Raw genomic sequence first — 26614 nt, forward strand, 5'->3', positions numbered from 1 at the left:
GGTGAAAGGAAGGGCTGGATAGCTTGTAGATCATAGATAGTCTATGGAAGAGGACATATGCCAGCTATATGGCTCTGAAGCAAGCCAGTATCCTTCATGGACCAGTGGACTGATATTTCTTTTCTTTTGTTTGGGGTGGGGGTGGGGGTTGGTACTGGGACTTGAGCTTGGGGCCTCACAATATTCTTGTTTAGCTTTTACACTCAAGGCTGGTGCTCTGCCACTTGAGACACACCACCACTTCTGGCTTTCTGCTGGTTAACTGGAGATAAGAGTCTCATGGACGGACGGACGGGCGTCCTTGCCGGAGCCGGCTTCACACTGTGATCCTCAGAGCTAAGCCTCCTAAGTAGCTAGGGTTATAGTTGTGAACCGCTAGAAACCAGCTTGGACTGACATTTCTTACCTGAAAAGGTCAGAATGGGGGTTTTGGTAGTGGTGAAGGGTTGGAACATGTGACTGCCCAAGGTGTTTCCTGGTGCTCCTTCAATGGGAAAGTTCAGCTGGTAACAATTATGGAAAAAGAGAGGGAGGAAGGCAGGTGGTGGGGAGCTTGGCTTTGGTGGAATCCCCATGCCTTTCCCTATCTAAAATCTTGACTCTGAGGTCACCGCTGTGATCCCCACACTACACACACACACACACACACACACACACATACACACACACACACAGAGCATACTTTTAAAACTTAGAGACTCAAAAGCTGACACCCCCCCAGATCTAGGAGGTGTTCGCAACTAACCCACCTTCTTCTCTTGCTATTTATACTGATGACAAAAACAGAGGCTCTAGCCGGGCACCCATGGTTCATGTTCATACTCCTAATTATTCAGGAGGCTGAGACCTGGGCATCACAGTGGGGAGTCAACCCTGGGCAGGAAAGTCTATGAAACTCTTATCTCCAATTAACCAACAAAGGGCTGGGAATGTGGCTGAGTGGTAGAGTGCTTGCCTGGCATGAATGAAGTCCTGGCTTCGATTCCTCAGTACCACATAAACAGAAAAAGCCAGAAGTGGTGCTGTGGCCCGAGGTGGAGTGCCAGCCTTCAGCAAAAAGAAGCTCAAGGACAGTACCCAGGCCCTGAGTTCAAGTCCCAGGACTGGGAAAACAAACAAACAACCACCAAAAAATACAGATGTGGAGCTGTGGCTCAAGTGGTAGAGTGCCAGTCTTGAGAAAGAAAGAAGAAAGAAAGAAAGAAAGAAAGAAAGAAAGAAAGAAAGAAAGAAAGAAAGAAAGAAAGAAAGAAAGAAAAGAAAGAGAAGAAAGAAAGAAAGAAAGAAAGAAAGAAGGAAAAGTTCAGGAACAGCACCCAGGCCCTGAGTTCAAGCCCCAGGACTGGCACACACACATACACACAAAAAGGCCCAGCTGTGGGATTTCCAAGGCCTGGGATTTCCCAGTCCCCTCTGGCTGCTCGGGTGCCCCTGGTCACGCCGGCAGTCCCGGGACGCTCCCGAGGAGCCACCGGGGGAGATAAGGGGGACCCCACGATGGATCGGGGCACCACCCGGCCTGGCCCGCCTGACCAGCCCTCGCCGCCCGCCGGGGGAGCCAGCGGCTGGGGGCGGAGGCAGAGCGGGCGCGCCGGGGGCGGGGAGCTGGCGGGAGCTCGCGCGCTGTGTTTGGTCTGTCGGAGGCAGCTGACCTTTGAGGAGGAAATCGCTGCTCTCGGCTCCTTCCTGTAGTAACAGCCTCCGCCGCTGCCGCCGGAGCCGGGGCCGGGCCGGGAGCGCGAGCCGCGGGCGCACAGCCGGCCCGCCGCCGACGGCCGGGCCCCGCCAGGTGGGTGGCCCGGGGCGCGTGGCGCATGGCGGGTGGCGCGCGGGGAGAAGGGGGACATCGACCCCGACACCGCCCCGCACCCAGGTCCCCGGACCCCGACGGCCAGCCGGGTGCGGGGGAGGGGGGGGTGCGCTTGGGGGCCCGCAGCGGGCACGAGGGGCCGGGGACGGGGATGAGTGGGGAGTGGCCAAGGACAGGCACCCGTCCTAGCACCCAGTGGAAAGGGGGCACTGTCAGGCCGGGCCCGGCACGAGGGAAACCGCCTACCGAGGGGAGCATCTCTCTCCCCCACCCTCTCCCCTTGACAGCCCGTCCACGTGCCTGAGGGGACCAGGCCGTCCTCCTTCTCTCTCGGCGTAACTTTGGGTTAGAAAATACCCGCCTACTAAAACTTCCCATTCGGAGTCCCGGGTGTGGGGTGAAGGGGGTGCAGATTCTTGCAGCCCTCTCTGGAGTGGGCTTGTGGGCCTCTGGCATCAAGATTTCCTTTCAGTTTCTAGCACCCCTCCCCGCCCCAGCCCCACTTCTGGGGAAGCCCCAAAGGGGCAAAGGGAGAGGAAGAGGGGGAGGGCACCTGCCTCTCCAAACTGCTCCTCCAAACCTTGGCAGGTTGCTTGTTGGAGGGAAAAAGTGGCCTGCCTGCCCCTCCTCACCATCTTTCTTCCCGCACAAGAAAGTGTGTGTAGGGAAGATCCTGACCTATAACCATGGCCCGTGGGTTGGGCAAGGCAGGGTGGGCACCAGCCTCCAAAGAGAAGAGGCCTCATGGACCCTGTGCTCACCCTAGGTAAGCAGCCATGGCGGGCTGGATTCAGGCCCAGCAGCTGCAAGGAGATGCCCTTCGTCAGATGCAAGTGCTGTACGGACAGCACTTCCCCATCGAGGTGCGGCATTACCTGGCACAGTGGATTGAAAGCCAGCCATGGTAAGTGTCCCTTTTCCTAAGCCTTCTACTGTGGCTGGTTCCCCACCATCAAGATGTCCTCTTTGTGGTTTGAAGTGAGTCGGATCCTGACTGTCTTCTGTCCCTGGAGAGGAGAACAAGGAAGTGGGCCACTCCGAAGGGAGACAGGACTTTCCTACACTTCCATGCTTTATGGAAGCTGCCAGGGACAAGTCTTGTGGGCCCCTAGAGTGCCTTGTGTCACCCCGTTTGGCATTTCCCTGCCCGAGGAGCTGCCCCGGGACATTCTTTTCTCTCCTCTGCCCTATCTATCCTAAGGGATGCCATTGACCTGGACAATCCCCAGGACCGAGGCCAGGCCACCCAGCTCCTGGAGGGCCTGGTGCAGGAGCTGCAGAAGAAGGCGGAGCACCAGGTGGGGGAAGATGGGTTTTTGCGGAAGATCAAGCTGGGGCACTATGCCACGCAGCTGCAGGTGGGTGTGAACGAAGGCGGGGCCATCTGCAAGGTATCTGCCTTTTCTTCTAGCATCAGCACCCTTGGGATTTTTGCTGGCCTGGCCACTGACTCACCATATGACCATAGTATTCTGATAACTTTTCTTCAATTTCCCCCACCTCCTCCTTCTAAGTCAGACCTGTCAGATTCCGTTAACCTATTACAAAAGTAAATGGTAGGAGTGTGTGTGTGAGGTGTGTGTGTGGGGGGGGTTCTGTCCCCAACAGCAGCAGATAGATGGGTTAACTGGAAAAAGGGAGGGAGGTAGAAAGAGTCAAGATTGCTTTGGTAGCAGGAGAGACTGATAGGTTCAAGAAATGAGAGAAGGAAGCAACCAGATACCCCTACCTTCTTGGAGCCCTTTTAGAGGCAAGGGAGCTGCTGAAGAAAGTCAGAGTTGCCCTAAAGGCAAGAGCTAGATAAAATACTTTAAATTAGGGGATTAGAACTAAGATGTTGCCTTCTCCTTTATATAGGAGGGGGAGTTTTATGGCAACAGGAAAGGGGTGTGGGTGGTAATCATGGTCAAGAATTCATTGGAATTCCCTTGTATTTCTTAGAGAACTCCTCTTAAATCCAAGCGGCAAAATGCCAGGGAAATAAAAAGGCCATCCTAGAAGAGAGAGGAAACAGGAGAGACCTGAGGGGAAGCAAAATAGAAAACCAGAGGGAAGAGCCAGGTGGAAAGTACCTCAGATATTGGCATCAAATGTACTGAGTCTTGAGTCATCACTTTCCTACTTGTTACCTTCTCTGGGCATCCATTTTCTTGCCTGTGAAATGAAGGGAGTAGCCCAACACTTGTGGCTCATGCCTGTAATCTTAGCTACTCAGGAGGCTGAGAAACCAGCTTAAAGCCAGCCTTCCCAGGAAAGTCCATGAGACTGTTATCTCCAATCACTGCCCCCCCCCCCCAAAAAAAAGTCAGAAATGGAGCTGTGGCTCCAGTGGTAGAGTGCCAGCCTTGAGTAAAAAAGCTAAGAGACAGTGCCCAGGTCCCAAGTTCAAGCCTCTATTAAAAATAAAATGGGAAGAGTCATTTCTGCTTCCGTTGTAGGGTCTCCAATGCTATGAGTTAAAGCTGACAGTAAGTTTGGAAGTGTTTTGTAGCCTGTGGGTTTTCAGTCACTTCAAAGCAAGGAAGAAGATTTGAGAAACATACAGCAGAGGGCTGGGGATATGGCCTAGTGGCAAGAGTGCTTGCCTCCTATACATGAGGCCCTGGGTTCAATTCCCTAGCACCACATATATAGAAAATGGCCAGAAGTGGCGCTGTGGCTCAAGCGGCAGAGTGCTAGCCTTGATCAAAAAGAAGCCAGGGACAGTGCTCAGACCCTGAGTCCAAGCCCCAGGACTGGCCAAAAAAAAAAAAAAAAGAAACATACAGCAGAGAAGCAACAGAGCTGTTTGAGGCTTCCAAGGGGAAGCTGAGCAGAGGTTAAAGGAGAGGAGGGGGTGGCCCTGGCATGGGGACCAACATGGCTAGAACACAGAGTGGCCACCAGTGGCAGGCAGCTCTTGCATTCTTTTCAGAACACATACGTCCGCTGCCCTATGGAGCTGGTCCGCTGCATCCGGCACATTCTATACAACGAACAGAGGCTGGTCCGAGAAGCCAACAATGTGAGTGTCCCTGGTGTGCAGAGGGGCAGGGAAATCCTGCCATGTGCCTTGCTTTCTGGACACCACTGTGGTTATGTAACAATGGCACGAGGAGAGTACCAAGGAAGGGGCCTGGGCCATGTGAGCAACAGTATTGCATGCTGGTGTAATGTGACTCCTGGGTTCAGTCCCTAGCTTTCTTAGCTGTGTGACTTGGGGTTACTTAACGTCTCTGAGACTTCATTTCTTTTTTTCTTTCCCTTTCTTCCTCCTCTGCTGGGGCTGGTTTTCAACCAAGTTCCTTAGATCTCAGCTTCTTGAGTAGCAAGGATTACAGGCATGAGCCTCTGGAACACAGAGAAGGATGAGTTTTGTAGCTTCTATGTGGGGGACAGGAATCATGGCCTCCCATCCCCAAACCTGCAAGTCGTGGTCTAGCTGGGAAGCGGGAAGTCAGAGTAGATAAAGCTGGAGGGGACACAGAAGGTCTTCCAGCACCACCCCCATGTCTTTGGCTTCCTGCCATCACACAGCTACCTAGAAATGTGGCCTAATTGAGAAATGTGAGTCTGTGGCATGGCATTAAGAAGATTTGGTATCAGAATATTCCAAACTGATGGAACAGGAAAGACCCAGGTCCTGCAACAGGCTGTGTGTTCAAAGAGCAGAGACAGTGGGGGAGCTGGGGTGAAGGCCAGCAGAAGGCCTTGCTAAGCCAGCTGGGTGAAGGAGTTTAGATATTATTCCAAGAGCAGTTATTTGGAAAGTTCCCAAATACCTGGTTCTTCTCAGCTAGAAATGGAAGCAATGTTGAAATCTAAAGAAGCCTCCTTTATGCTTCATTTTGGGATCCCCAGAGGGTCCTCTCCCCAGTTCCTTAAGCTACAGGATGCTGGTGTCTCACGCCTATAATCCTAGCTACTCAGGAGGCTGAGATCTAAGGATCACAATTCAAAGCCAGCCAGACCAGGAAAGTCTGTGAGACTCTTATCTCCAATTAATCACCAAGAAACCCGAAAGTGGCTCAAAGTGGCAGAGCACTAGCCTTGAGCAAAAGAGCTCAGGGATAGCACCCAGGCCTTGAGTTCAAGCCTCAGGACTGACCAAAACAAGAAAAAGAAAGTCAAACCAAACCCAAGCCCCTACCCCCTTGCCCAGTAGAAATTCTTGCTATATCCGCCAGATTACCTGTTTCTCTTCTCTCTTTCTCTCCTTTGGGTTCTACTTCTAGAAAATGCCAGTCCTCTGACACAAAGAAGCCTTCTTTCCCACCCCAGAGTTGGAGTTTGGGGTCTGTAGGACTGGTGTCCCCCAAGGCCTGCTCCCCTCCCCTCTGCCCAGCACATTGCTCCTGTCACTTCCCCTCCTATCCCCAGTGCAGCTCACCGGCAGGTATCCTGGTGGACGCCATGTCCCAGAAGCACCTTCAGATCAACCAGACGTTTGAGGAGCTGCGACTGGTCACGCAGGACACAGAGAACGAGCTGAAGAAGCTGCAGCAGACCCAGGAGTACTTCATCATCCAGTACCAGGAGAGCCTGAGGATCCAAGGTGAGGCCAGGCAGCCAGGCGAGGGAGCCCTGTGCGTCCTGACCAGGGGGAGGGGGAGCAAGGAATATTCTTTTTTTTTTTTTTTTTTTTGGCCAGTCCTGGGCCTTGGACTCAGGGCCTGAGCACTGTCCCTGGCTTCTTCCCGCTCAAGGCTAGCACTCTGCCACTTGAGCCACAGCGCCTTCTGGCCGTTTTCTGTATATGTGGTGCTGGGGAATTGAACCTAGGGCCTCGTGTATCCGAGGCAGGCACTCTTGCCACTAGGCTATATCCCCAGCCCCGCAAGGAATATTCTATGACTCCTTAACAAGATCAACCAGGACAAGGTCAGTGCCCATCTCCTCAAAGCCAGGTAGGTGTCAGGGCCCTCAGTGTTGTTTTGTTTGTTACATTTCTTGTGGTGGTTTGAACTCGGGAGGGCCTCAAACTTCCTAGGCAGGTGTTCTACCACTTGAGCCAAACCTCCAGCTCACTTTCGTTGTAGCTATTTTTCAGGTAGAGTCTTGTGTTTTTGCCCCAGTCTCCGACTGGGATCCTCCTGATCTCTGCCTTCCAAGGAACTGGGATTAACAGAAATAAGCCACCTTGCCTGGCCCTGCCGCTGGCTATGGACTAAGCTCTACTAAACTCTTTGCATGTATAATTCAACTCAGTTCTACTAGCAAGCCTGTGGCCTAGATAGCTTGTTGTTCCTATTTGTCTGATGGCACCGGGGAGGTTTGGAGGAGCTCATGACTTGGCCTAGGTTGCCTACAAATCATAGAACCAGATCCCAAGTAGAGATTTGTCACGAAACCTCTGTATCTTACCAACCCATATTCTCTCCCAGGTAGCCATTGAAATCTGACAATGAAAGGAGATGGGCAAAGTGTTCCCTAGCCAGAGGGAAGGCTTGGAGTAGTAGACCCAGGTGAACCCAGACTGGGAGGCATGGAAGTCTAGGGGGCTTCTCCTTCAGGCTCCTAAGATAGCAATATGATGTATGCTTCCTGAATAGCTGGGGTGACAGGCACAGACAGCTTGCCTAGCTGTTTAATTGGTTGACATGAAGTATCTTGAAGTTTTTGCCCACATTCTGCCTCTTGAGTAGCTCGGATTACTGAAGTGAGCCAGTATGCAAGTATGCACAGCTTCTCATTTTTCTTGTGATTAATTCTTCCACCCGTATGTTGTTTATACATGTGTTGTTTAATTTCCACTTATTATTTCCTACATGCTGTACCGTCACCAATTTCAATGCTGTCTTCTTATTGAACTCCATTATGATTGGAGAAGTTGCTCTATGTGGTTTCAGCCCTTACAGTGTGTATGTGTGTGTGCACGCACATGCGTGTTCACGTGCGTGTGCCATTATTAGGACTTGACTGTAGGATTTCACATTCTTGCTTAGCTTTTTCACCTAAGGTTAGCACTCTACTATTTGAGCTATACCTCTACTTCAGGCTTTTTGCTGGTTAGTTGGAGATAAGAGTCTCTTGAAATTGTCTGCCCAGATAGGCTTTAAACCCTGATCCTCAGATCTCAGTCTCCTGAGTAACTAGAAATACAGACTTCAGCCTCTAGCGCCCAGCTTGAGACTATGACTAGCTCAGGATCTGCTTGCTTTGGTAATACATCTTATAATTGAAAAGAATATATGTTCTGTGGTTGTTTCATTCATAAATGTCAATAATAAGGTTAATACTGTTAATGGGAAATGTAAAATTCCAAGAAAAATTTAGTGAGTAGAATGAGCTGCCTTTCATTCAGTCATATGCTGTATGGCATCTTGGTCAGCAGTGGACCATATATATGACATTATATATCTTGTGGCCTAGGTGTGTAACAGGTTGTACTAGCTAGGTATATAAGTATACACCCAGCAATGGATGTACATACACACTCTCTAGTGTTTGCACAACGACAAAAATCACCTCATAACACACATCTCAGAATTATCCCCATCCTTCAGCAATGTGTGATTGTATTCTCAAATCTCTTTAGTATTAGGCTTAATAAAAGACAGCTGTGTCTTATTGTTAAAATGTTGTACTATCTTGTAGCCTGGAAAATTCCACTATATATTTGCTAGATATTAAGATGATTTTCTGGGCATGGTGGCAGCTGTAATCCCAATTCTCTAGAGGCCAAGGCAGAAGGATTAAGAGTTCAAGGCTAGTATGGATTATGTAGTGGGATCCTGCCTCAAAAATGCACACACACAAAAAGGTAAATGATGTCTTCAGAATTCTTGGGGAAAAAAATATTTTTGCTGTGTGGAACCTTTCAGGGATTCCCTGGACTATACTTTGAGAACCACAGATCTTGGCCTTTACTTAGTTTTTTTCCTAATTGTTTTGTCAGTTACTGAAAAGGGAAAACAATTCCTAGTATAATTACGGAACTGCCTACTTTCTTCTTTACATGGTTTGAACTGATATTAAATATAGACACATTTGTGCTTATGACCTTCTCATAGATTCATATAGTATTCTGAGATGTTTTTCTTAATATCTGGTAAATTTACTTCATTAGAAATTGGAGAACTATTCCAAGCTGGGTAGGTGGGCACCTGTTATCGTAACTACAGAACAAAGTAAAATACGTAGGGTGATGACTGTGGGGCACTGGAAGCATTACTCAGGAGAATGAGATCTGAGGATCCCAGTTCAAAGCCAGCCTGGGCAGAAAAGTCCATGAGACTCTTATCTCCAATAAACTAGTAAACTACTCAGAAAAAGTCGGAAATGGTGCTGTGGCTCTCAAGTGGTAGAGTGCTAGCCTTGAGCACAGATCGTCCCAGGGACAGAGCCCAAACCCTGAGATCAAGCCCTGGAACTGGCAAAAATAAATAAATAATCAGTACAAAAACAAAAGGGCTAGAAGTATGATTCGGTGGTAAAGCTTCTACCTAGCATGAGGCACACAATTCAAATTCCACTACAGACAACAACAAAGATATGTACATATCCTTGACTTTAGCTACAGCTCCACTTCTAGCTTTTTGGTGATTAATTGGACATAAGAGTCTCAGAGAAGCTGGTTACTGGTGGTTCACACCTCTAATCCTAGCTACTCAGGAGTCTGATATCTCAGGATCTGGGTTCAAAGCCAGCCAGGGGAGGAAAATCCATGAGACTGTTATCTTCAACTAACCACCAGAAAACCAGAAGTGGAGCTGTGACTCAAAGTGGTAGAACAATAGCCTTGAGTCTTGAGTGCAAAGAAGCTAAGGGACAGCACCCAGGCTCTCTGAGTTCAAGCCCCATGACTGGCACTGGCACACACACACACACACACACACACACACACACACAGTCTCAGAAACAATACTGCCCAGGCTGCCTTCGATCTCCTGCCATTTTATAGCATTTAAAATTTTATGTTATTTCCATTTTCAGTTTTTGTTCCTCTGCATGTATTTACTATTTTTTTCTAGAATTCCATTTTGATTTAATTTTTTTTTGGCAGTTCTATACTTTGAACTCAAGGTCTCATGCTTAAAGGAAGATGCCCTACCTACCATTGAGCCACACCCCCAGGTCTGAGTTTAGCGATTTAAGTTCTCTTTTTACTCTAATTAGTGCTTTTCTCTACCCCAAGGAAGCATAATGACTGACAGGAGGTAGATGTTGAGTCAGTGTTGACAGGAGGGTTCTAGAAGCTTCTGTCTGAAAATGATGGCCTCTTCCTGCACTGGGAACAGGAGATTTAAGCACTCTCACAGCATTTATGATCCTGTTTTTATTTATTTATTTTTTTGGCCAGTCCTGGGGCTTGGACTCAGGGCCTGAGCACTGTCCCTGGCTTCTTTTTGCTCAAGGCTAGCACTCTGCCACTTGAGCCACAGCGCCACTTCTGGCCATTTTCTGTATATGTGGTGCTGGGGAATCGAACCCAGGGCCTCATGTATATGAGGCAGGCACTCTTGCCACTAGGCCATATCCCCAGCCCCAGCATTTATGATCCTGGACCTCGGTTTCTATAGCCTGTGTGGGTTTGGCTTTGGATTCTGGTTGGGGTTGGTTGCATGTGCTGTCAGGTTGTCTCTATCAAGCTCACAATTACACACAGAGACCAGGGCTGGGGATGTGGCCCAGTGCTAGAGCACTTGGCTGTCATGCACAAGAATCATGGGTCCATCCCCAGCACTGCAAACCAAAGCAAACAAAACACAGACTATGGATCTGTTTGTACAAGGGCAGGGCAAGCTCCACCAGTGGTAACCACGAGCTGCCCTGGCCTCCTTCCCAGATTGCCTGCACGTGGCCAGCAGGGACCTACCAGGGCCATTTGTATGGTAGGCTGGGCTCAGGTGTTGGGATCACCACTCCTTCCCTGAGGAGGGGACAAGGGCAGGACTGCAGAGGGAACCGTCAGCATTCTCTGCTATGTTCTGAGTCTGAATAAGACTCCAGCCATTCCTGAGCCCCAGTTCTGGGCTTTTCTTGGCTGTCTAGCATTGCTTTCATCCATGCCTGGGGCAGGGACTGGGTCAGTGTGACATGGTACCCAGAGACCAGCCAGGGAATCCAGCAGGACATGTCCGGGCACACGTGGTCCTGATTCTCTGAACGAGGCTGCCAGTGCTGGAGGGCTGTGGGGAGGAGCAATGGCCCCAGCACTCAGGACACGGGTTGGGGGGTGGGGTGGACACTGGTTGGGGGTGGGGTTCAAGCAGGAGGGTGGACAGGTGGCTTCAACTCTGCATTACTGGATTTCTAAGCAGGGTTAGGTGTTCTTGCCTTCCTCTTTCCACCTAAGCGCTGATGAGGAGGGAAGCTTCCTCTTTCTGCCCAGCCTAAGGGAAAGCTTGCTGTGTTGTGCACCCAGGGGCCCTGGGACCCTGGGGCCCTGTCTCCATCTTCCATCTGTCTCCTCTCCCTCCCGCTGGCTGCTTAGCCGAGCTGGTGGTGTAAGGCAGCATCCAGCCCCCAGCAGGACTGTGGTCCTGAGGAGGGATGCCGAGTCCAGGGCATGGAGCGAAGCCAGTGGAGCAGGGGCCTCCTGGGGGACACTCCCTGGGAGGGTAGGGCTGGGGGGCTCCTGGTCTCTGTCCCCCTTTCACTCCTGTCCTGCCACCCGCTGACCAGTGGGGAAGGAACCTCAGGGACCGTGCCCAGGCCAGGCAGATCCCCGAGCATCTCCTGTGTCATCACTTCACTCCTCTCCCCATCAGCCCACTGAGGGGGTGCCAGGATCCCCCAGCTTCATACATGGGGGACACCGAGGCCCAGGAAAGAAAGGGGCTTGCAGGCACCCTTGTACCTTGGCCATGTGGCTTCAAGCCTGAGGCCCCGTGAGGAGGCCAGGCTGTGTCTGTGTGGGGCAGGTGTGCGCCCACTGCCCATAGGGCAGCAGGGACGGCGGCAGGGCCCCGAGGCTGCCGGCTCAGCACCCCCTTCATCTTGCCACGGGTGGGTGGCCTGCCCCTGGGGGTGACATCCTCGGGGCCCCCTGCCTGGCATGGGGAGATGATGGTGTTGGGTGTCCTGTCCCCCCTGTAGCTCAGTTTGCCCAGCTGGCCCAACTGAACCCCCAGGAGCGTCTGAGCCGGGAGACAGCGCTGCAGCAGAAGCAGGTGTCCCTGGAGGCCTGGCTGCAGCGCGAGGCGCAGACCCTGCAGCAGTACCGCGTGGTGAGTGGGTCCTGGGGCCCTGGCCTCCCGGGAGGCAGCCCCGTGACCTGAGTCCTCGGGGACCAGAGAAGGGGTGGGGGCAGGCCCCGAGCGAGCAGGAGGCCTGCCTGTCTTTTCAGGGTGGGGGGTGCTTGTGAGGCAGAGCCGTCCCCGAGAGCAAGCAGCCTCCTGGGCCTGGCTGGGGGCGAGGCTGCAGGGCTGTGCACGGGAGAACAGCAGGGCCGCTGTCCCTCCCGCAGGAGCTGGCCGAGAAGCACCAGAAGACCCTGCAGCTGCTGAGGAAGCAGCAGACGGTCATCCTGGACGACGAGCTGATCCAGTGGAAGCGGCGGCAGCAGCTGGCCGGGAATGGGGGTCCCCCCGAGGGCAGCCTGGATGTGCTGCAGTCCTGGTAAGGCTGGGGGAGGAATCGGGGGGCAGGGGGCAGGGGTGCCAGCTGCCGCTTCTGCCTCCTGAGCAGCAGGCTCCACCGTCCATGACAGCGCACCACACAGGCATCGTGGGTCCTGAAAGACTTTGGTTGCCTGTCCAGCACCGCCTCCCCCTAAAGAATGAGGCCCCTCTTGGGGAGTGGGGGAGGGCGTGGGGTGCAGTGAAAACCCGGGGCCGCCGCTCCTGTGCAGCTCTCTCTTTCTAGAAGGCAGAGCTCTGCTTCCCAGCAGCTGACGGGAGAGGGGGGCGTGAGCGCGCCCTCCTGGCTGGGCCTGGCTTCAGGGGGGGAGCGGTGTTGGGGTCTGCCTGCCCCTGGCCTGTCTTGGAGACGAAGCCATTGCCGAGCCCCTGTGGGCCTTGGGTGTGCTGCAGGTGTGAGAAGTTGGCTGAGATCATCTGGCAGAACCGGCAGCAGATCCGCAGGGCCGAGCACCTCTGCCAACAGCTGCCCATCCCCGGGCCCGTGGAGGAGATGCTGGCCGAGGTCAATGCCACCATCACAGACATCATCTCAGCCCTGGTGACCAGGTGACTGCTGCCTCTCCGCCAGCCTGGGGGGCGGGGGGGAGCAGGGTCCATGCATGGGGTGGACGTGTGGGGCCCAGGTGCTGTCCAGACAGGGACCTCCCTCAGTCCCACCCTCTCCCCACTCCCCACCCTGAGTGTCCCTAGTAGCTCTGGCTGCTTGGGGCTGCCCTCACCCACAGTCTGTTGGAGACTGTGTGGGAGATGCCCTGGAACTTGGTCTACCCTCCCACCCTCTGGCCTGATCATCGTGGGGAGGGGGGCTCCCCTGGAACAGACACAGCTGCATGTGTCTCTGCCGAGGCCAGTGGGGAGCCCCTCCTCTCCCCGTGCCCCCCCCCCCTTTCCCCTGAGCCACCCCTGGTCACCTGCTGCTTGTGTCCCCTGCAGCACATTCATCATCGAGAAGCAACCCCCTCAGGTCCTGAAAACCCAGACCAAGTTCGCAGCCACCGTGCGCCTGCTGGTGGGCGGGAAGCTGAACGTGCACATGAACCCGCCCCAGGTGAAGGCCACCATCATCAGCGAGCAGCAGGCCAAGTCCCTGCTCAAGAACGAGAACACGCGCAAGTGAGTGTGCTCACCCTACTTGCCTCTCCTGGTCTGGGATTGGGTACCGCTCTCTCCCTCCATTCTTGCTGGTCCCTCCACCTGGATGGTACCTCCAAGTCCCTCTGCCTAGTCCTCCTGCCCAGAAACCTTCCCCATTCCTGCCCATCCCCGGCACATAGTAGGCCAGCCAGTGTGGTGTCGTCAGGTGGTCGTCCGGTGGGGACAGGCTTTACCCATCTCCTCAGTCTACCTGCTTACTAGCCATGCAGGCCGCAGGCTGTGAGAAGTGATTACTGGAACAGCCGTGTGAGCAGAGACCTGAATCGGGGGGTCACACAGGGGGTCACATTCCAGGTGGTGGAAAACTAGTCATTGGTCTCAGGCGGCTGCTAGTGACAGGGGTTGTAGTGGGCAGAGAGCATGTGCTGTGTTCTGAAGGAAGAGTGTGGAGAAGGCATAGGGGGCCTGCAAGCGCAGCGTCAGAGCAGGCCGCCCACAGAGTGTGCGGCTGATCAAGGAGTGCCTGAGCTAGTGTGTACCCGAATACAAACTGTTTCCTGTGTGCCTTCCTTGGGGTGTGGGGCTAGCAGGAGGAAGGAGATGAAGGTGGTCCCCACTGTCCTGCAGCTCTCTGGGTAGCTAGGGAGTCTGAGTATAATAAATAGTTGGGTGTTTTGTTGTTGTTGTTCTTTTTTTTTTTTGGTGCCTGTATTGGGGCTTGAACCCAGGGCCTTGCACCTGTTACTTTTTTTTTTTTTTTTTTTTTGGCCAGTCCTGGGCCTTGGACTCAGGGCCTGAGCACTGTCCCTGGCTTCTTCCCGCTCAAGGCTAGCACTCTGCCACTTGAGCCACAGCGCCGCTTCTGGCCGTTTTCTGTATATGTGGTGCTGGGGAATCGAACCTAGGGCCTCGTGTATCCGAGGCAGGCACTCTTGCCACTAGGCTATATCCCCAGCCCACCTGTTACTTTTTTGACACCACCACTTCCAGATTTTTGCAGGTTAGTTAGAGATAAGAGAGTCTCTTAGATTTCTCAGCTAGGGCTAGCTTTGAACCAAGATCTTCAGATCTTAGCCTCCTGAGTTGCTGGCACCTCACTGAACAATATACTGAAAACAAACAAAAAAGACAGTCCCCAAAGTGATAGACTGTAGTGGGTATAGGAGGGTTGAGGCGGGAGCTAGCAACATCAGATAGGTGATTGAGGATGGCTTTTTTTTTTTTTTCTTTTTCGCCAATTCTGGGGCTTGTACTTGAACTTAGGGCCTGACACTGTCCCTGAGCTTCTTTTTGCTCAAGGCTAGCACTCTACCACTTGAGTCACAGCGCCACTTCTGGCTTTTTCTGTTGATGTGGTGCAAGGAACTGAACCCAGGGCTTCATGCATGCTTGGCAAGCACTCTACCACTAAGCCACATCCCCAGCCCTGAGGATGGCTATTCTAAGGAGACATTTGAGTATGAGATAAATCAAGGAGATAGTTGAGTATTTGCGGTAGCGCAAAGAGCATGTGCTGAAGTCCTAACATAGAAATCTAGTGTAGCATGTTGAGCATACAATCAAGACCATTGTTGCTTTTGAGTTCTGAGTTCTGGAAAGGGAACCAAATGAGACCAGAGAGCAAAGCAGCCTTGATCTGGAATACTTGTACATTTGTTTTTGGGTTTTTTGTTGTTGTTTTTTTGCACTAGGGCTTGAATTCTGGGCTTTATGTTCTCATTACGCTTGCTTTCTCATGGCTGGCATTTTGCCACTTGAGTCATACCCCCAGTCTAGCATTTTACTAGTCAAATGGAGGAAGACTTTTCTGCCTAGACTGACTTCAAATTGTAATCCTCCAGGTCTTAGCCCCCTGAGTAGCTAGGATCATAGGCATGGTCCACTGGGACATGGCTTAGGCCATTTTAAGTGCAGTGGACACTACCAGAGGCGCTTAAATCCCCGACTTGAACCTCAATGCCTAAGGAGTACCTAACCTACAGAGCTAGAGGGCTGGAGGTATGGCCCAGGTGGTAGAGTGCCAGCCAATGAGTAAAAGCAGGCATCGGACAGTGAGCTGAAGTCCTGGCCTTAGAAGGAAGAAAAAAAAAAAAAAAGGAAGGAGGGAGGGAGGGAGGGAGGAAGGAAGGGAGGGAAGGAGGGAAGGACTTATAGCTAGAGACCCAGACTTCATCCTCAGAGTCCTAGCCTTGGCACCTCCAGTTGATGGGAAAGCTAAAAACCCAGAGAGACCAAAGGATACTGGTAGGGACTGAGGGGCCTGGGCTGTCACAAGGCTGATCAGAGTGAGGGCCCCAGCCCAGGGACAGGACAGAACCAAGCTCCTCGCCTGGCTCCCCTGTGGAGCTGAACCTCCCCTCTCTTTTACAGTGAGTGTAGTGGCGAGATTTTGAACAACTGCTGCGTCATGGAATACCACCAGGCCACGGGTACCCTCAGCGCCCACTTCAGAAACATGGTGAGCCCAGGGCCCAGCCTCAGCTCACTGGGAAGGCCTGCCCAGAGCTGCGTCCTGGTCACTAGCTTCCATCTCCCTGTCCCCCTCCGGCCTCCTGCCCTATAGTCTCTCAAGAGAATCAAGCGTGCTGACCGGCGAGGGGCGGAGTCTGTGACAGAGGAGAAATTCACCGTCCTGTTTGAATCTCAGTTCAGTGTTGGCAGCAATGAGCTTGTGTTCCAGGTGAAGGTGAGGCCGCCAAGCCCTCCGTCCCCCAGGGTCAGCCAGTCTGAGACCCTCTGGCAGGTTTGGGAAAGCCGGCATGCTCTGATTCCACTATGCTGCCGGGAAACCTATTTTTAAGTCCACACCGCTTAGACACGTGGGCTGAGAAGAACTAGCATGTTCTTTGGCTGTGCTTGTACATTGGGTTCTTGGGCAGAGCTTGTGATTGGAATGGCAAGAGAACAGAATGAGGGTAAACTGCGGTTCACGCCTCACCAACCATCATTCCTTGGAATTCCATAGACGCTGTCCCTACCTGTGGTTGTGATTGTTCATGGCAGCCAAGACCACAACGCTACTGCCACGGTGCTGTGGGACAACGCCTTTGCAGAGCCCGTGAGTCCCCAGGGAATCTCCACCTCGTCTCCCCAGCCCCAGGCCTTAGGACATTCCCAAGGGTCCCAATTCCCTAGGGCCCTGCTGAATAGCCTTCTCAGACCCCAGGATTGGAGCAGGGCTGAGAGATGAGCTGCAAAGGGCAGCTGAGGATGACTCCCCCTGCCCCCAGGTCTGGCTAAGTTCCAGAGTTCTCAGCTGGGCTCTTTGAGGTGTAGGAGCCTGGTCCTTGGGGCTCTGGGCTTTTGTTCTATGCTCAGCTTTGTGGCTGATGTCGTTGAAGTCCTTGATCCCTGTGCAAGTGTCCTGGTCTAGGTCTTTATCCCTGTTGGTCCACACTTCCTCTTCCTATGTCCTCCTTTGTATCCTGTCTCTAGGTCTCTGAGTATCTCCCATGTCTTCCTGGGTGGGTGTGACATGGGTATAAACATTTCTCCCTCCACCTGTCGTCTCTTCCCCTATCTTCCCGCCCTCTCAGGGCAGGGTGCCATTTGCTGTACCCGACAAAGTGCTGTGGCCGCAACTGTGCGAGGCGCTCAACATGAAATTCAAGGCCGAAGTGCAGAGCAACCGGGGCCTGACCAAGGAGAACCTCGTGTTCCTGGCACAGAAACTGTTCAACAGCAGCAGCGCCCACCTGGACGACTACAGCAGCATGTCTGTATCCTGGTCCCAGTTCAACAGGGTGAGCCAGCAGCTGCCAGCTGCCTGCCGGTGTATCCCCAGAGTTCCATCAGGCGATCCTGACCTTGCAGACAAACCATGTCCACAGCTAGTATCCCAGCCTCCACCCCCAATCACGCTCTCCCAGAGTCAGGAGAGATGGGGGCTCAGACTCCAAAGACAAGAGCCAGTGGCCTGTAATTCTGGAAGGAGGCTGAGATTCAAAGCCAGCCTGGGGAAGAAAGTCCGTGAAACTCTTATCTTCAATTAACCATCAAAGAGCTAGAAGTGGAGGCATGGCTTAAGTAGCAGAGCACCAGGCTTCAGCAGAAAAGCTAAAGGATGAGCCCACGCCTTGAGTTCAAGCAATAGTATTGGCACATAAGAAGGAAGAAAGGCAGAAAGGAAGGAGGGAGGGAGGCAGGGAGGGAGGGAGGCAGGGAGGGAGGGAGGGAGGGAGGAAGGGAAGGAAGGAAGGAAGGAAAGAAAGAAGGGAAGAAGGAAGGGGAAGGAAAGGAGAGACAGAGAAAGAAAAAATATAAGGTTAGGATCATAAGGAATTGGTGTGAGCCATAGCAAAATGATGGAAGAAACCCAGAACTTCGGTCTAATCCTAGTCTAGGAACTCATTTGAAAGTCCCTTCAGTTTCCCCATCTGTCACTGAGGAGATGGTGCACCAATGGCTCTAAAAGGCCTATCCAGCCTGGGCAACTCTTTACAGCTCCCACCCAAGAGACTGTGGTACATTCCTGTGTTAGAACCATGGGGAGAGTTCACTCTGGCTCCCTAGAACACCAGTAGGGGCTGTGTCTATGTATGGATGGCTGGGGGCCGGCTAGAGGAACAGGGAGCTGGCCTGGTAAGGGCCAAAGGGCACCAACCTGTGGGCCTCTGTGACTCCTGATGCTGGGTTTCCTGGGGCTCTCAGGAGAACCTGCCTGGCTGGAACTACACCTTCTGGCAGTGGTTCGACGGGGTGATGGAGGTGTTAAAGAAGCATCACAAACCCCACTGGAATGATGGGTAAGGACTGGGGCACAGGCTCGGGAGGACAGGTATGTGTGTGGAGGGGGATGCCAGAGACAGTACCCTCTAGCCTAGCAGTGACACCAAATGCTCTGTGCACCCAGCGCCATCCTAGGTTTTGTGAATAAGCAACAGGCTCATGACTTGCTCATCAACAAGCCAGATGGGACCTTCCTGTTACGTTTCAGTGACTCAGAAATCGGGGGTATCACCATTGCCTGGAAGTTTGACTCACGTGAGTGCATGTTTTGCCCGTGGCTCACCCCAGGGGCCCTGTTTGCTGTTCCTACACTCCCACTACCCACCAGGTAGAAGGTGGGGGAAGGCAAGAGTGGAGCTTGGAGTGTGGGAAGAATGTTGCTTGAATACGCAGCCCCTTCCTGTCATTTCCCATGTCAGAGAATTTAAAATCACCAGACCCTCCCCTAAGACTGTAGAAATACTGGGCAAGTCCCTTGCAAGTTTCATGTTGTCTGCCCTCAGCCACGACAAGCCTGTTGGGGTGTCTACTCATCCTGTTGGCTGCGCAGAATATTCTAGGATCCACTCCTATGATCAGAAGAGCATGCAGGCTGGGCTTCCAGGGTCAACTAGAAAAAGCCCCGTTTTGCAGCAAGCCTTCCCTACACCTGTGATCTGGGTGGGGTCCCCCTCTCCCCCTGCCGTGGCTGGGCTTGTGGGAATGAGTTGTGCCTTCCATAGCGGACCGCAATCTGTGGAACCTGAAGCCATTCACCACGAGGGATTTCTCCATCCGCTCCCTGGCGGATCGGCTGGGGGACCTGAACTATCTCATCTATGTGTTTCCTGACCGCCCCAAGGATGAGGTCTTCTCTAAGTACTACACTCCTGTGCTCGGTGGGTCCTGGGCCTGGTTTCTTGTGAGTTCTAATGCCTGTGGTGGAGATGATGATGTCGGGGGCTCACACCTGAGCAGCGGGAAAGTGAAATCCACCCCAGCCTTCTCCTCTGCTCAGCCAAAAGCTGGGTTGTCACTCCTGGACCCTAGAGGAAGAGGGGGCAAAGTTGGGGGAGGAGCCTAGCTAATTCCCACCCACAGGCAATGCTCCACCCCCTCCTCGGCTTTGTCACTGAAGGCTAGTAGTGTTCTACCACTTGAGCCACACCTCTTCCACTTCCTGCTCTTTGCTACTAAACTGGAAATTAAGAGTCTCATAGGTTTTTGTGTGTTTTTTTTTCTGCTTGGTCTGGCTTCAAATCTCAGCCTCTTGAATTGGTAGAATTTAAGGTATGAATTAAGGTGCCTGGCTCTGCTCCTTCTTTTGTTTGTTTGTCGTTTCTTGTGCTGGTCCTGGGGCTGAGACTCAAGGCCTGGGCCCTGTCCCTCAAGGCTAGTGCTCTACCACTTGAGTCTCATAGATTTTCCTGCCTAGCCTGGCTTTGAACTATGATCCTCAGATCTCAGCCTCCTGAGTAGCTAGGATTACAGGTGTGAGCCCCCAGCACCTCTCTTCTGCTCCATCTTCATCAAGGGTTTTCACTGTTCCTCCTACTGCAGTGCAAAATGTCTTCTCCACCTGTCACAGTCCTCTAGGGACAGTGACATTGTTGCTTCTCATTCTTGTGCCGTTTCCTTGGCAGCGACGGGGGAAGGGAGAGAGGAAGTAAAGGAGAAGGGAGAGGGCTGAAGCCATCCTTGAGAGTTTGGGGGAAAGTTTATGCAGTTGTCAGGGTCATCTGTCCAGAGGCATGCAATGGTACTTTCTCTTCTACTTGCTTCTCACCATGGTTCTCTCCTTGGCAGCTAAAGCAGTTGACGGATACGTGAAGCCGCAGATCAAGCAAGTGGTTCCCGAGTAAGTGCTGCCCACTGCGGGCCTCCTTCTCCCCCTCTTCTCTGTCCCCAGCATCCAACATGGCCACCCTCCCCTGCTGAGCCCCTGGGAGCCTGCTCAGCCCTTCTGGAGCCCCAGACTTAGCCATAGTTAGTCAGCACCCAGGACCCCGTGTCTACAGCCAGATCCCCAGGGCTCCGTGGGGCACCTTGTCCTTCTACACACCCTGCAAATGACGTCACGACGCCCCAAGTCAGCGCCCCTGGCCTCCTTCTGCCCCCTTCTGCAGGTTTGTGAACGCGTCTGCAGATGCCGGGGCCGGCCCCACATACATGGACCAGGCGCCCTCCCCCGCAGTGTGCCCCCAGACTCATTACAACATGTACCCACAGAAGTAAGTCGTGTTCTTGTGGGGGCCCATGGGGGGTGGGGGGCCACTGGGAGCCTGGCCTCCACTGGTCCCCCAAGTGCGGGGCTGGTGGGCAAAAGGAATCAAAGGTCCTGGGGTCTGAGACCGCTCAGGGAGGCCCGGGTTGCGGTCCGGCTTAGGTACAGGTAGGGCAAGGTCAGTGGGAAAAAGCCGGGAGCACTTCGTTACTGGATATACTAGGGTTTCGTCCTCCCTCTGGTGCTGTGTGACCTTGAGAACATTACTGAGCTTCTCTGATTCTCTAGTATCTTTAGCCAAAAATTGGGGATGGTAGGCAGGAACACCCACCTCATAGAATTGGGACGAGGATTGAGATGGTGATCATAAAGCTTTGTTTTTTAACAGGTGAGGCTGTTGGAAGGACTTGGTATAGAGTAGCTATTAATAAGATTTTGGTTTGGGTTGGGTTGTTTTTTATGCCAGTACTAGAACATGAACTCAGGTCCTTCTGCTGCCTCTTGGCTTTTTAGCTCAAGGTTAGTACTTGAGCCACACCTCCCAGAGTAGCTAGTGATGGGTGATTGTAATGTAGAAGCAGCGTGAAGAATTACTTCTCTTCTGAGCTGTGAGTGGCCTGGACTAGACACTTTGGGGTCTGGGAGACAGCAGGGTATAGTGGGACCACAACAATGTGGGAGTCACAAAGGCCCAGATTCTAATCCTGACCGCAGGTGACTCAGAGCGAGTTTCCTGACAGGACTGGGCCTACGTTCCCTCCACTGTAAAAATCGATGTCTGCCTTCGGATGGCTAAAAGCTGTTCATTATGAATGCTCGGGGAACATGTGGTGCTGACATACAATCGAATAGCCCCGCACATGGGCGTTAGAGAATCCACGTGCGGGAAGCCAGAGGAGCAGCGATGAACTCTCGAGATTATCTTGTGAGACAGCTCAAGACGCAGATGGAAGTGGAGTGTCTCCCAGGGAGCCAGTGACTGTCGCTACCCAGCTGCGGGGGGGGGGGGGGGGCAGGGAGGGGCGAGCCAGGAGCTCTCCTGGCTCTGATTAGCCACTGGGCTGGGTGAGGGGGGCGGGCCAGAAGTCAATCTCACATCCTCTCTTTGTCAGCCCTGACCCTGTCCTGGACCAGGATGGAGAATTCGACCTGGATGAGACCATGGATGTGGCCCGGCATGTGGAAGAACTCCTACGGCGGCCCATGGACACTCTTGACCCCCACCCTTCCCCACCTGCCGGCCTCTTCACCCCTGCTAGAAGCTCCCTGTCCTGAATGCTTCTCTTAGGCGACTATTTTCAACACGAAGAGTCCTTATCAGTTATGCTTGTAGTATTGCCCTGCATACTTAGGCCTTTGCAGGCAGTACATTTTGTGTGTGTGTGCACGCTTGCTTGTGCACAAGGGGTGTCTGCCTCGCCTTTGCTCTCCTAGGTATGTGGTTGCAGCAGTGATGGCATTGTTTTGTTCTGATCAAGGTCTCCAACAACAGGGTCTCCCCTGGGTCTAAATGGCATTAGACACAGGGCTTCTGCCATTGTAAGCAAACCTGGTCCTCCCAAACCTACCCTTTATCTGCTCAGTGGCTATTTAAGTGAGATTATTCCAGAAAGAAGAGAGGGGGGAGGGAAAGGTTACTCCTGAGCTGGAAGCTCCTGTGTATGCATATATGTGTATGCATTGGGTGTGCATCTGTCCTCACACACATGTGGTGGTCTCGTGCTTTTCCTCTGCAGAAAGGACTCCCCTCCCCCTAGTGTGTCTAGGCTGTAACCATTCAAGTTGGGTTCATTTGAGTCAAGGCTGTCTGAGCTGCTCTGGTACAGAGTTGCTTGGTCTCATGTCCTTGAACCAGAGCATGGGCTTCAAATCTGAAATTCCCTTCCCATAGTCTCTCTCTCTCTCTCTCTCTCTCTCTCTCTCTCTCTCTCTCTCTCTCTCTCTCTCTCTCTCTTTCTCTCTTTCTCTCTTTCTCTCTCCCTCCCCAGTCCTGATGCTTGAACTCAGCACCTGGGCGCTGTCCCTGAGCTTTTGTGCTCATGGCTAGTGCTTTACTGCTTGAACCACAGCTCTACTTCTGGCTTTTTGGTGGTAAATTGGAGATGAGTCTCATGGACTTTCCTGCCTATGCTAGACTCATACCATGATTCTCACATCTTAAGCTTCTAGGTAGCTAGGGTTGTAGGTGTGAGCCACTTGTGCCCTGCTCATAGCCCACTCTCATAACCCTCTTCCTCTATGCCAGTTCTGGGCCTTGTGCTCATTCAGCTTGCTTGCTCATTCAAGCAGGTGTTCTACCGCTTGAACCATGCCTCCAATCTATCAATTCCTGCCAGTTGTCCTCCTTTCTTCCTCCTCCTCCTTCCCCTTTTCCTTGACATAACCTTCACTATATAGTCCTAGCTGGCCTCAAACTCACCGTCCTCCTACCTCAGCCTTCCAAGTGCTAGGATTACAGATGTGAGCCACCTAGCCTCAGCTGCAGCCTTCTGTCCTGTCTCTGTTTGCAACTTTGCTTTGCCAGAAAGGAGGGAAAGACTGGCCTGGGACACGGTGGATGAACAGGGGTCTGAGACTTGCAGGATGGATAATCTCCCTGCAGAGAGGTGGGGGTGGGGTGGGGTGGGGTGGGACCTGCCTCCAAACCAGCCTACCTGCTGCAGGCCGTGGAGTGGAAGCTGATCTCAGTCTCTCCTGCTGGGTGGTGGAACCTGGGGGAGGCGTCACACAGTTGCATAATAGGCTGTGGTCAGGGAAGGCCTCACTCTGACCTCACCGGCCCCTCCCTCTGAGCTATGTGATAGGGATAGGGGCAGCCCGTGGCAGAAAGTTGAGAGTCCCAGGTTTTAAAACTTCACAAGGGACCTGGGGATAAGAAGAGGGATTCTTTTGTACTTTGTATATATAGGCCACACATTTGAGTAAACTGGTTTTGAATAAAGTATTTTTTTTTTCATAAATTGCCTTCTGGTTTGCAGAGTGGATGGCCATCTTCCTGGGTGGCCAATCACGGAGGCTCTGTTTGTTTGGGTCCTGTGGGCCAGCTGTCTGTTTTAACAAGGAGCAAGGAGTTTTCCTTCTCTATGGTATGAGGGTGCTCACCACCTCTGGAATGCAGCCCATCGGTGCTTCTTAAAAGGCTAAAGAATGAGGCGTGGGGGCACATAGCCAGGAAAGCAAGGTCTTGTGGGAATGGTTGGGGAGGGACCCAGAGCCGGGCAGAGCTGTGGCCTAGGCCTCTACTGATTAGCTACTCGCAATCTTGTAGCCTGAAGCTGAGGGCCAGAGCCAAAGCAATAGCTGGCCCTCCTGGAGCCTCAGGGCAGCAGAGAACCTGGACAACAGTCTGTTTCCCTGGTCTTTTCCCAGACACCAGCAGGTGGCACCCTCCAACTGCGGCTTTGGCTTGACTGGGAGAGACTGACCAGGACAGAGAGGATCGGCTTTCCCTACGTGGACCCCTCAGGCCGGGCTGCAGCTACTCCCAGCCTGGAGATGGGACCTTGCGAGTCAGGAACCCAAGCTTGCTTAGGTTTTAGGGGGCAGTGTGGGGAGCAAGGAACCACAGGAAGGCAGGTTTTTGCCAGCACTCAAAGAACCAAAGACTGGCCCAGAGCAGCTGTGTGGGTGGGCAGGGTGAAAGTGGGCTGTTGCTGCTGCTCCTCCGCCACCCCTAATCTCACTTCCATCTCTCTGAGGCAGGGGAAGGGAAGCGCTGGTGTCGCTCATGCTGGCAGTCACCATGGCACAGGCCTGGGAGTGGAGGTGGGCGGGGAGAAGCTGAGATGGCTCTGCTGTCAGTGGCCTTTCTCTGAATTATCACCACTCACCACCTAGGGGCCTCTCAGCAACCAGCCAGTGACGTGTCTGCAAATTGCCCCCCACTCCCCTGGCCCCAGTGAACTGAAAAGAAAGTGATAATGACCCAAACTGTGGAAGGGAGGCCTGAGGGACAGGATCTACAGGCGAGCTCCCCCCCACCCCCTTAGTAGCTTATCTCCCCCAGACAGGATACAGCAGCACTGGAGGGAGGAAGCCACTTGGGACACCTTCCTGCCACGGACCCATGGTCCCCTTAGGCCCTCCATCTGGAGGCTGATGCCCGTGTCACCTCAGGCATGTGGCCTCAGCTCTGGAGTCTTCTACATTCCTCCGTGCTCCTAGCTGGTCTGTGTAAAAGGCCTTCTCAGAATGTAAGCAGAGCAAAGGGCACCTCCCCCCTCCCCCCAGCTACCACACTCTCAGACAGTTCCTATATAACTTTTATTTCTGGAAGTTAAAGTAGATACAGCAATGTACAAAAAAAAACACACAATAATATAAATTTTTTTACACTAGGAAGTATACATTGGAATTTGAGTGCAGTGGACAGGACGGCAGTTTACAAACCACTATAATGGGGGGGGGGGGTGGCACGCAATCTGCAGTAAACCCTGGGTTGGGCTGGGCTGGGGACAGGCGGTGAGCAGTGGGAGAGAAAGCACGCAGGTCCTGAGGACTCTGTCTTCAAAGAAGGAATTGGAACAAGTTTCCACTCCTTACAACCTTCCTACACTCAGTAAGCCAAGATATGCATGCTACCTAACTAAAGCCATGAGATTTACAAAACCTGTTCCACAGAAGCCCAACAAGACCTTTGCCCTAGGTGCCCTAGGGTTCAAATCCAATGGCAAGCCTGAGTCTCACCTATTCTTTCAGTTTATAAGTTCAGCTTATTTGTGTACTAAAAGTGTTGTGGAGAAGCGAGTTCTCCATACTACAAATGGACAGGGGGTGGCCAAGGCAAGTCCTGTTTGTCCTGGACAGAAGACTGTCACCCCAATGACCTTCAAACTCACTTATTTGCATCGAACAAACGGAGCTCCAAAGATACTTTAATCAACAGAGGCCTTTGGGCGAGAGGCGGCCCACCGGTTCACTCAGCGTTTCCTCTGAGCGCACTGCCGAGGGCTCAGGCAGTTGACTGGCCAAGGCAGCAGGTGGACATGAAGGCCACAGCAGGTGCCTCACAAGGGAAGGAAGACTGGGGAGGGGGCTGGGGAGCAGTCACCTGCCTCAGGGGACCCTGGGAGTATGTCCCTCACACAAGGGAAGCCCTTGGGTTCATCGGTCAGCTTTTGCCCCATGTTAACACATGAAGAAGAGTGACAGGTGCCTTTGGACATCACCAAGAACCTGGGATAAGAATTACGTTCCCTGAGCTCAACTAGATGCTTTGCTGGGACCCCAGCGCATGCGTTATATTCAACCTGGAACCCTCTCCCTCTCCTTCCACAAGGTCCTGAGGCCAGCATTTCTAAAGCAAACAGGACAGGGGGCCTTTGTGGACATGGGGAAGGAGACATTTTACTAGAAGGGTTAGGTAGGAAAGGAAGCCAGAATGACTATAGGCCTGATAAGGCACCTGCAGGAGCAAGCTCGCTCTGAAATGGGTCCAAGTCTAGGGAAAGGGAGCAAAGATTTGCAGTACCCTCTGCTCAGCCTTACCCACCAGTGAACAACACATCCCAGTGCAGTTAGTTTATAAAGAGTCTGGCATGTTTGGTTCCTCCTTAAACCATCTTATTTCAAAACTGAAAGCCAAGCCACAGTTTGAGATATCTTTTCTCTTCCTTCCCTCCCCCACCCCAGTCCTGAGGCTTGAACTCAAGGCCTGGGTGCTGTCCCTGAGCTTTTTTGTTCAAGGCTAGTTCTCTGCCACTTAAGCCACAGCTCTACTTCTGGCTTTTTGGTGTTTAGTTGGAGACAAGAGTCTCACAGACTTTCCTGCCACTGGTGTCTGGCTAGCCAGATAACTTTTTGTTTTTGTTTTGCCAGTCCTGGGGCTTGAACTTGGGGCCTGGGCACTGTTGCTCAAGGCTAGCGCTCTTGAGCCACCCCAGATGACTTTTAAGGGTTTGATCTGAAGCCCATTTCAAGGTTTATATAAATTATCAGCCTGAAGACAGCTGAATGCTTAAAGCACCAAAGAGGCTGTGTTAACTGAGTTTTCTTAAATACAGAAAGGGTATGCTGCTACAGTGTGTTTTTTGCCCTTTAATAATTATTATTACTATTAAATTTAAAAGGAAACAGAGAGCTTTTGATAGTCTTCTATTTGGACATTAGCAGGGTTAAAAGTGCAATGCCAGGGGTTCCCCCAGGTAGCCCGGCGCGGTAGCTTGCACAAATGGGCAGAAGGATGCCGCTGGCACCAGGAGGCACTTGTCTAAC

The 26614-nt window shown here is 52.7% G+C and overlaps 1 protein-coding gene across 1 annotated transcript; it reads left to right on the top strand.

Annotated features, from left to right (window-relative positions):
• The first annotated feature begins 1652 nt into the window (after positions 1 to 1652).
• On the top strand, positions 1653 to 22334 carry LOC125366352 (signal transducer and activator of transcription 5A). Its single transcript, XM_048366964.1, has 19 exons — positions 1653 to 1789; positions 2577 to 2714; positions 3012 to 3168; positions 4725 to 4814; positions 6170 to 6344; positions 11831 to 11961; positions 12201 to 12352; positions 12766 to 12921; positions 13309 to 13488; positions 15841 to 15928; positions 16034 to 16156; positions 16436 to 16528; positions 17007 to 17213; positions 18121 to 18215; positions 18323 to 18453; positions 18921 to 19076; positions 19984 to 20035; positions 20304 to 20408; positions 21514 to 22334. Exons 2-19 carry the CDS (start codon positions 2587 to 2589, stop codon positions 21674 to 21676), a joined length of 2382 nt encoding a protein of 793 aa, XP_048222921.1. The 5' UTR covers positions 1653 to 1789; positions 2577 to 2586; the 3' UTR covers positions 21677 to 22334.
• Positions 22335 to 26614: the final 4280 nt, after the last annotated feature.

Source organism: Perognathus longimembris, chromosome 17, assembly GCF_023159225.1.
Source record: "Perognathus longimembris pacificus isolate PPM17 chromosome 17, ASM2315922v1, whole genome shotgun sequence".
Lineage (NCBI taxonomy): Eukaryota > Metazoa > Chordata > Mammalia > Rodentia > Heteromyidae > Perognathus > Perognathus longimembris.

Coding starts and splice junctions, on each gene's coding strand:
- LOC125366352 (XM_048366964.1), top strand. CDS start 2,587: ATGGCGGGCTGGATTCAGGCCCAGCAGCTGCAAGGAGATGCCCTTCGT. Junction 6,345..11,830: donor GGAGAGCCTGAGGATCCAAG/GTGAGGCCAGGC, acceptor TCCCCCCTGTAG/CTCAGTTTGCCCAGCTGGCC. Junction 20,409..21,513: donor TACAACATGTACCCACAGAA/GTAAGTCGTGTT, acceptor TCTCTTTGTCAG/CCCTGACCCTGTCCTGGACC.